This window comes from Anolis carolinensis, unplaced genomic scaffold (assembly GCF_035594765.1).
Source record: "Anolis carolinensis isolate JA03-04 unplaced genomic scaffold, rAnoCar3.1.pri scaffold_15, whole genome shotgun sequence".
NCBI lineage: Eukaryota > Metazoa > Chordata > Lepidosauria > Squamata > Dactyloidae > Anolis > Anolis carolinensis.
The window spans coordinates 12,396,861-12,407,582 of NW_026943826.1; the positions used below are offsets into that span (position 1 = coordinate 12,396,861).

The 10,722-nt window shown below is 37.0% G+C and overlaps 1 protein-coding gene across 1 annotated transcript; it reads right to left on the bottom strand.

The window, feature by feature from the left end:
- Positions 1-1,852: 1,852 nt before the first annotated feature.
- On the bottom strand, positions 1,853-8,695 carry LOC134294512 (chymotrypsin-C-like). Its single transcript, XM_062965901.1, has 8 exons — positions 8,425-8,695; positions 8,251-8,339; positions 5,879-5,976; positions 5,095-5,217; positions 4,108-4,244; positions 3,786-3,928; positions 3,538-3,687; positions 1,853-1,923 (listed from the first exon to the last, which is right to left on the bottom strand). The coding sequence occupies exons 1-8, from the start codon at positions 8,462-8,464 to the stop codon at positions 1,906-1,908; spliced, it is 798 nt and encodes a 265-aa protein (XP_062821971.1). The 5' UTR covers positions 8,465-8,695; the 3' UTR covers positions 1,853-1,905.
- Between the last annotated feature and the right edge of the window lie 2,027 nt (positions 8,696-10,722).

Sequence of the window (10,722 nt, forward strand, 5' to 3'; positions counted from 1 at the left end):
GGATGATATTACAATCATGGACATACATCATTGAACATAATGTGCCTTGACGGCCATCTGTCGGGAGGGATCGGGTGCTGCCTTCTCAGGCATGGCCTTTGGGGGTCCCTTCCTACTCTAGGGTTCTATGATAGTTAGTTAGTTAGATAGATAGATAGATAGATAGATAGATAGATAGATAGATAGATAGGCAGATGGATAGATAGATAGATAGATAGATAGATAGATAGATAGATAGATAGATAGATAGATAGATAGGCAGATGGATAGATAGATAGATAGATAGATAGATAGATAGATAGATAGATAGATAGATAGATAGGCAGATGGATAGATAGATAGATAGATAGATAGATAGATAGATAGATAGATAGATAGACAGACAGATAGTATCTATCTATGGCTGGATAGATAGATAGATAGATAGATAGATAGATAGATAGATAGATAGATAGATAGATAGACAGACAGATAGTATCTATCTATGGCTGGATGGCCATCTATCAGGAGGGATCGGATGGGGTTGGGATGGATGGCCTTTGGGGGTCCCTTCCAACTCTAGGATTCTTAGATAGATAAATAGATAGGTAGATAGATAGATAAATAGATAGATAGGCAGATGGATAGATAGATAGATAGATAGATAGATAGTATCTATCTATGGCTGGATGGCCATCTGTCGGAAGGGATCGGATGGGGTTGGGATGGATGGCCTTTGGGAGTCCCTTCCAACTCTAGGATTCTTAGATAGATAAATAGATAGGTAGATAGATAGATAAATAGTATCTATCTGTGGCTGGATGGCCATCTGTCGGGAGGGATCGGATGGGGTTGGGATGGATGGCCTTTGGGGGTCCCTTCCAACTCTAGGGTTCTATGATAAATAAATAGGTAGATAGATAGATAGATAGATAGACAGACAGACAGACAGATAGATAGATAGATAGATAGATAGACAGACAGACAGACAGATAGATAGATAGATAGATAAATAGTATCTATGGCTGGATGGCCATCTGTCGGGAGGGATCGGATGGGGTTGGGATGGATGGCCTTTGGGGATCCCTTCCAACTCTAGGGTTCTATGATAAATAAATAGGTAGATAGATAGATAGATAGATAGATAGTATCTATCTATGGCTGGATGGCCATCTGTCGAGAGGGATCGGATGGGGTTAAGATGGATGGCCTTTGGGGGTCCCTTCCAACTTAGGGTTCTATGATATGTCTATCACATATATGTGTGTGTGTATGTATATAGTATACGTATACATATATGACCATCTGTCAGGAGGGATCAGATGGTGTCTTCTCAGATTGGGGTTGGGTTGCATGACTTTTGGGGTGCCCATCCAACTCTAGGGTTCTATGATACATCATATATATATATGTGTGTGTGTGTATTTATATATATATCTGGATGGCCATCTGTTGGGAGGGATTGGATGGTGCCTTCTCAGAATGAAGTTGGACTGGATGGCCTTTGGGGATCTCAACTCTAGGATTCTATTAGACACCTATCATATATATATATATATATATATATATATATATATATATATATATATATATATGAGAATTATATGTATATGGTTGGATGGCCATCTTTTGGGAGGGATCGGATGGTTTATTCTCAAATGGTGGCATTGGGGTTGGTCTGGATGGCCTTTGGGGCTCCCTCTAATAATATAATTCTATGAAGGCTGGGGCTTCACCAAACTACAAATCCCACCCATCCCATAGCATTGAGCCAATGGTGCTTAAAGTGGTGTCAAACTGCGTTAAATCTACAGTGTAGATGCACCTTCGCTGGAAAAGACCGTAGGAAAAGAATAAGACACCGACAACAAACAATTGCAAAGAAGTCTTTATTATTTAGCTTTTCTCGGGACGGATTCAAAATCTTCAGTTCGAGTTGATTTTCTGCCATAGGAAAAAAAAAGAGATTTATTATTATTATTATTATTATTATTATTCAAAAGTGTAATGTAACCTTCCCATTAATAATAATAATAACTATTATGATATAATAATTATTATTATTATTATTATTATTATTATTTCAGAAGTGTAATTGCTAACCTTCCCATTAATAATAATAATAACTATTATGTTATAATATAATTATTATAATTATAATAATTTATTCAGAAGTGTAATTGCTAACCTTCCCAATAATAATAATACATAATAATAATAATAATTTATTCAGAAGTGTAATTGCTAACTTTCCCAATAATAATAATAATAACAAATATATTCAGAAGTGTAATTGCTAACCTTCTCATCCATTAATAATAATAATAATAATAATAATATATTCAGAAGTGTAAATGCTAACAATCCCATCCATTAATAATAATAATAATAATGATAATAATAATAATAACAATAAATATATTCAGAAGTGTACTTGCTAACCTTCCCAATAATAATAATAATAATGATAATACATAATAATAATAATAATTTATTCAGAAGTGTAATTGCTAACTTTCCCAATAATAATAATAATAATAATAACAAATATATTCAGAAGTGTAATTGCTAACCTTCCCATCCATTAATAATAATGATAATAATAATAATATATTAGGAAGTGTAATTGCTAACCTTCCTATCCAATAATAATAATAATAATAATAATAATAATAATAATAATAATAATATATTAGGAAGTGTAATTGCTTACCTTCCCATCCATTAATAATAATAATGATGATAGTAATAATAATAATATATCCAGAAGTGTAATTGCTAACCTTCCTATCCATTAGTAATAATAATATAATAATAATAATAATAATAATATATTCAGAAGTGTAAATGCTAACCATCCCATCCATTAATAATAATAATAATAATGATAATGATAATAATATATTCAGAAGTGTAAATGCTAACCATCCCATCCATTAATAATAATAATAATGATAATGATAATAATAATATATTCAGAAGTGTAATTGCTAACCTTCCCATCCATTAATAATAATAATAATGATAATAATAATATATTCAGAAGTGTAATTGCTAACCTTCCCATCCATTAATAATAATAATAATGATAATGGTAATAATATATTCAGAAGTGTAATTGCTAACCATCACATCCATTAATAATAATAATAATGATAATGATAATAATAATATATTCAGAAGTGTAATTGCTAACCTTCCCATCCATTAATAATAATAATAATGATAATGATAATAATAATATATTCAGAAGTGTAATTGCTAACCTTCCCATCCATTAATAATAATAATAATGATAATGATAATAATATATTCAGAAGTGTAAATGCTAACCATCCCATCCATTAATAATAATAATAATGATAATGATAATAATAATATATTCAGAAGTGTAATTGCGAACCTTCCCATCCATTAATAATAATAATAATGATAATAATTTATTCAGAAGTGTAATTGCTAACCTTCCCATGAATAATAATAACAATTATTATTATTATTATTATTATTATTATTATATTCAGAAGTGTAATTGCTAACAACTCTGAGCCCGCTTACCTCCGTGATCCAGGGGATGTAGGCCGACACGCGTGTGAAGACGGTGGGCTTCTTGGCGGTGTTGCAGCCCAGTCCCGACCCGAAGCTGACGATGCCGTGGACCTCCCACGTGTCGCCGCTTGCACAGTTCAGGGGCCCACCGGAATCACCCTACAGGGAGAGGGAAGAGAACATTTGGCCATCTGTCGGGAGGGATCGGGTGGTGTGTTGAAGGTAAAACGGGCCTTTGGGGTCCCCCCATGACCTACGTTGCACCCGGAGATCTCCCCGCCTCCGGCGCAGACCATGGTGTCCTTGACCATGGAGCCCCACCAGTCCCGCTGGGTGCAGGTCTCGTGGTCCACCACCGGGAGGAGCCCTTGCTGCAAGTTGTCCGCTATCGGGCCGTTGGCTGCGGGAGAAAAAAAGACACGGATTGCGATTCCCACCAGCCGTTTCCCAAAACAGTTATAGTCACAGAATCCATCAATCTCTGTTTGTACTGCTAGGTGACGACCCAGGGGTGCCTTGTGGTGTCACTGCATTGGCTGCTGATAGGTGAAGTGGCCCTCCTGTACACCCCACACTCACTCCAGAGGCGGCCCCACCCGGTGACGTAGCAGGGGTAGTCCTGGGACAGCAGGGATCCCTCCGCCGGGAGGCAAGAAGGCTGGATGGTGTCGCTGAACGAGACGGGTTCCGCCAGCTTCAGCAGCGCAATGTCGTTCCTGGATAAACGAGACGAGAAGATACTCACGCTGAGTCACACAGGAGAGAGGAAGGTGGGTACTTTCCTCCTCCTTAGATAGCCACGGGTTCTTTGTATTTACAAACAGAGTCATCAGATAGTAACATACAACACAGGAAGATACTCAGACTGAGTCAGCCAGGGGCGGCTCAAGCGGTAAGCAAACTACGCATTTGCGGAAGGCGCAATCCACCGGTTCCTTGTATTTACAAACAACCAGAGCCATCAGATAGTCACATACAATGTAGACAGATACTCGGACTGAGTCACACAAGAGAGAGGAAGATGGATTCTTTCCTCCTCCTTAGATAGCCACAGGTTCTTTGTATTTACAAACAGAGTCATCAGATAGTAACATACAACACAGGCAGATACTCAGACTGAGTCACACAGGAGAGAGGAAGATGGATACTTTCCTCCTCCTTAGATAGCCACGGGTTCCTTGTATTTACAAACAGAGTCATCAGATAGTAACATACAACACAGGCAGATACTCAGGTTGAGTCACACAGGAGAGAGGAAGATGGATACTTTCCTCCTCCTTAGATAGCCACGGGTTCCTTGTATTTACAAACAGAGTCATCAGATAGTAACATACAACACAGGCAGATACTCAGGTTGAGTCACACAGGAGAGAGGAAGATGGATACTTTCCTCCTCCTTAGATAGCCACGGGTTCCTTGTATTTACAAAACAGAGTCATCAGATAGTAACATACAACACAGGCAGATACTCACACTGAGTCACACATGAGAGAGGAAGATGGATTCCCTCCTTCTCCGTATATATCCACTTGCAGATACACCTCACATGCAATGCACCCCACTTACCGGACCAAGAAGGAGTTCCACTTCTCGTGGACGATGGCCTTCTCCACGGGCACGGCCACCGCCCCGGCCTCTTCCTCCGCCAAGTTCTGCTTCCCCAAAAGGACCCGGTACGTCCGGCTGGAGCTGCAATAAGTAAAACATCGCGACCCAAATCAGCCAACGACATAGTTTGTTTTTCCAGACCCTCAAAACCTCATCACTTCGTACTGATCTCCAGGGACGAGCCCTTTTGCAATAAGACTGGGAGTTGTATTATTATTATTATTATTATTATTATTATTATTATTAACTAGCTGTACCCATCATGTATTTCTGTGGCCCAGTCTGGTTCAATGGGAAAGAAAAGACAGACGTATCACCGTTTTCTAATGGGGTTTACTTTTACTTTGCTCAGGTGTGTCAGGTTTGTGAGTGTAGGCTTAAAACACATGCCATGTTGTGTCCAAGTTTCATAGCAATCCCTGAAGTAGTTTGGGAGATACAAGGTTCCTAACGGACGGATATAATATTTTTATTTATATAGATAATAAATAATAATAATAATAATAATAATAATAATAATAATAATAATAGACATAATGATAATGATCATTATTATGATTATTATCATTATAAAAGGAGACGGGAAAATTCCTTGGTGAGATACCAAGCTTGAAGCAGGTCTCCACTAACATTTTGAGCCTACATCTCTTTCACTCTCACATTTGTCGTTTCTGTCCTTGCCGAACTACAATTCCCAGGACTCTGTAGCATTGGGACACGTGGCTGTTTCCATCCGCTTTACCTGATGCAGTGGGCGGCCGTCAACACCCAGTTGGACTCGATGAGGGTCCCGCCGCAGGTATGGGCCCAGACCCCGTTCTTGTCATACTGGAGGGAGACCTGGAAAGCAAGCCCAGAAAAGGAGAGGTGTTGGATGTCCATCTGTCGGGAGGGATCGGATGGTGCCTTCCTGCCTGGTGGAAGGGGGGTTGGACTGCATGGTGACCCTTTGGGTGTCCCTTCCAACTCTAGGATTCGTTGTTATTATTGTTGTTGTTGTTGTTATTCATCCAGGATTCTGTGCTATTATTATTAGTATTATGGTTTTTATGATTCCTACTAAGCATGAGCTGGATGGCCATCTGTCAGGAGAGCTTTGATGGTGTCTCTTCCAACTCTAGAATTCTATATTATTATTATTATTATTATTGACACAACAACATTGTATGACACAGCAAAAAAGATAGACATGCTGGATTTCGTTTCACAAAACCACAAGTCGAACACTTCCCAAGTGTCTAGGACTGTGTGATGTATTTTCGGATGATGCGTGCAGATCCCAGCAGGGTGGCCTTTTGCAGTTGGCAGATCGTAATTTTGTCAATTTATTATTATTATTATTATTATTATTATTATTATTATTATTATTGACACAAAGACACAGCAAATATATATGCTGGATTTTGTATTATTATTGTTGTTATGCCTACTAATATTAACCTTGAGCAGCTTAGAAGGGTGTCTTTTCCAACACGAAGATTCTATTAAATGGCTCTTGCGTTGGACTAGATGGCCTTTGGGTGCCCCATCCAACTCTAGGATGCTATGGTGGGGATGTTGTTGTTGTCACGCCACCCGATCCCTCCCGACAGATGGCCACCTGGCTGTATAACAATACAATAGTTCTATCTTCCTGCCTGGGAGAATAGTATTGGACTGGGTGGCCTTTGGAGGTCCCTTCCAACTCTAGGATTCTATATGATTATGATGATGATTATTATTGACCCAGAGTATGACACAGCAAATGAGATATATATGCTGGATATTGTATTATTATTGTTGTTGTTATGCTTACTAATATTAACCTTAAGCGGCTTAGAAAGGTGTCTCTTTCAATGCTAAGATTCTATTAAATTGCTCTTGCGTTGGATTAGATGGCCTTTGGGTGCCCCATTCGACTCTAGGATGCTATGGTGGGGATGTTGTTGTTGTCACGCCACCCGATCCCTCCCGACAGATGGCCACCTGGCTGTATAACAATACAATAGTTCTATCTTCCTGCCTGGGAGAATAGTATTGGACTGGGTGGCCTTTGGAGGTCCCTTCCAACTCTAGGATTCTATATGATTATGATGATGATTATTATTGACCCAGAGTATGACACAGCAAATGAGATATATATGCTGGATATTGTATTATTATTGTTGTTGTTATGCTTACTAATATTAACCTTAAGCGGCTTAGAAAGGTGTCTCTTTCAATGCTAAGATTCTATTAAATTGCTCTTGCGTTGGATTAGATGGCCTTTGGGTGCCCCATTCGACTCTAGGATGCTATGGTGGGGATGTTGTTGTTGTCACGCCACCCGATCCCTCCCGACAGATGGCCACCTGGCTGTATAACAATACAATAGTTCTATCTTCCTGCCTGGGATAATAGGATTGGACTGGGTGGCCTTTGGGGATCCCTTCCAACTCTAGGATTCTATATGATTATGATGATGATTATTATTATTGACACAAAGACAGAGTATGACACAGCAAATGAGATGTATTCTGGATTTTGTATTATCATTGTTGTTGTTATGCTTACTAATATTAACCTTAAGCGGCTTAGAAGGGTGTCTCTTCCAACGCTAAGATTCTATTAAATGGCTCTTGCGTCGGACTAGATGGCCTTGGGTGCCCCTTGCGACTCTAGGATGCTATGGTGGGGTGGTTGTTGTTGTTGTTGTTATTGTTGTCATGCCATGAGATATATATGCTGGATTTTGTATTATCATTGTTGTTGTTATGCTTACTAATATTAACCTTAAGCGGCTTAGAAAGGTGTCTCTTCCAACACGAAGATTCTATTAAATGGCTCTTGCATCGGACTAGATGGCCTTTGGGTGCCCCATCCAACTCTAGGATGCTATGGTGGGGATGTTGTTGTTGTTGTTGTTGTCATGCCATGAGATATATATGCTGGATTTTGTATTATCATTGTTGTTGTTATGCTTACTAATATTAACCTTAAGCGGCTTAGAAAGGTGTCTCTTCCAACGCTAAGATTCTATTGGTATTGGACTGGGTGGCCTTCCAACTCTAGGATTCTATGGCTACTAATAATCTCTAGGTGGGTGAGTGGCCATCTGTCGGGAGGGATCGGATGGTGCCTTCCAGGGAATCTTACCTGCCAAGGCCAGCTATGGGGCTTCGCGTCTTCGCCTCCGACGACCCGGGAGACGTTGGGCAAATAGGCCGGTTTGCCGCAGCCGTGGGCTGAGGAAGAAAGAACGAGTGAACGAGAGAAAGAAAGTGGAGCTGAACCGCATTAATCCCACAGTGTAGATGCACTCGTACTTACCATAGCCCGCAAACAGAGCCACAAAGAGGAGCGTGAACATGGTGAGCGGAAAGCGGTTTAGGCATGCTCAGAGGAACACCGGGTGTATATATATACGCAAAGCCTGGCATTGATCCGAAGCCAAGTCTATCTGACCTTGCGGAGTTATCGGTACGTAGGAAAAATTATCAGGAATGGCTATTAAAAGAAGGAATGTTCTTTTCATGGCCCTGACCGGGTTTCGCCTCGTTCTCAATAGTCGGTGAATGCGATCGGACTAAAACCCGGAGCGGATATGTCACAGCGAAGGCCGTCCGTCAATTGAATATTAAATTAAATTAATTGAATATTAAATATAATTTAAATATAACATAAATAGAATATTAAATTAAATTACGTAAATATAAAATAAATGAATATTAAAATAAGTAAATATAAAATAAATTGAAATTTAAGGAAATATAAAATAAATTGAAAATTAAGGAAATATAAAATAAGTTGAATATTAAAGTAAGTAAATTTAAAATAAGTTGAATATTAAAGTAAGTAAATATAAAATAACCTGAATATTAAATTTAATTTAATATAAAATAATATTAAATTAAGTAAATATAAAATGAATTGAATATTAAATTAAGGAAATATAAAATAAGTTGAATATTAAAGTAAGTAAATATAAAATTTGAATATTAAATTTAATATAAAATAATATTAAATTAAGGAAATATAAAATGAATTGAATATTAAATTAAGGAAATATAAAATAAGTTGGATATTAAAATTAAATTAAGGAAATATCAAATAAGTTGAATATTAAATTAAGTAAATATAAAATAATATTAAATTAAATTAAGGAAATATAAAATGAATATTAAATTAAATATAATTTAAATGAATATTTAATGCGATTTAATATAAAATCAATTGAAAATTGAATTGAATATTGAATTGAATATTGAATATAATTTAAATATAAAATCAATTGAATATAAAATATAATATAATTAAATTGAATATTAAGTAAAATAAAATATAAGATCAATTGAATATTAAATTAAATTAATTAAATATAAAATCAGTTATTAAATTAAATTAAATTAAATAATTTCACCACTCTACTGATTTTTTGGGATTTTTTTTTCCAGAGGGTTCGTATTCGGTGGGTTCTGAAATTATCCGAATTTTGAATCGATCTCCGGGATTCCACACACCCTTAGTATCCAGTCCTTGTTTAGAGCTGCCTACTTTAAAATATGTTTTTGTATATCCTGGAGTAGTATGAGATTTGTAAGTAAACAACAGGCCGCTTTGATATATTTTTAGATGCAGAAAAAGCACTTGACAATGCGTCATGGCCATTTACGTGGGCTGTCCTCGGGAAAATGCATTTATTCAAAGCTCTCTCATTTAAGTCTTCAATAAGATTGGATTTTACTTGGCTCCTAACTATACCAAAATTCGTTGATGTCATATTTTGAATTTTATATTTTTGGTATTTTATAATTGGGTTCATATGTACGTATTTGTTTGTTCTGTACGTGAAAGACCTTTGGTCTAAGCATTAACTAAAATTGATTTATTGATTAAAGGGATACGGATAAGAAGTCAAGGTGAAAAGCTGGAAATGTTCGCAGACGATATCGTGATATTTATAGAAGATCCCTTGCCTACCGTTGGGAAATCTATAGTGTCGATGCATAACAAACTAGTGGCTCGTTTCTCTGTTGATTTTATGACTATCAAGATGAAACTTGCCACACTTGTAGGCAACATCTATGACTTTAAGCCTGCCAAGTTTCAGAGCATTTCGCTCATCCACCGATTTTTAGGAATTTTTCAAAGTTTTTACAAATATATATTTTTATTTATTTTAATATATATAATTTTTAACAAACCAAAAGAGGTATCCACTTCAATTTCTTTGCAGAGTTGGACCATGAGTAGGGCATCATTCCTGTAAAGTTTCGGAAAGATCCGGTCATCCACTGATTTTTAGGAATTTTTTCCCCAATGTAACTACTTTAGGCGAGTCACACTCTCTCGGTCCCAGAGGACTGAAAAATTAGAAATATTTTGGCTATCAGGATGAAACTTCCCACACTTATAGGATATATTTGCAACTGTTAGGCGGCCAAGTTTCAGAATGTTTCGCTCCAGTGATTTTTAGGAATTTAAAAAAGTTTTTTACAAATATATATTTTTATTTTAAAAACTTCAATTTTCCCACACAAACAGAACATGAGTAGGATATAATTCCTGCAAAGTTTCGGAAAGATCCGGTCATCCATTGATTTTTAGGAATTCTTTTTTCAATATAAG

Coding starts and splice junctions, on each gene's coding strand:
- LOC134294512 (XM_062965901.1), bottom strand. CDS start 8,464: ATGTTCACGCTCCTCTTTGTGGCTCTGTTTGCGGGCTATG. Junction 8,340..8,424: donor GGCTCTGTTTGCGGGCTATG/GTAAGTACGAGT, acceptor TTTCTTCCTCAG/CCCACGGCTGCGGCAAACCG. Junction 3,688..3,785: donor GGGAGATCTCCGGGTGCAAC/GTAGGTCATGGG, acceptor CTCTCCCTGTAG/GGTGATTCCGGTGGGCCCCT.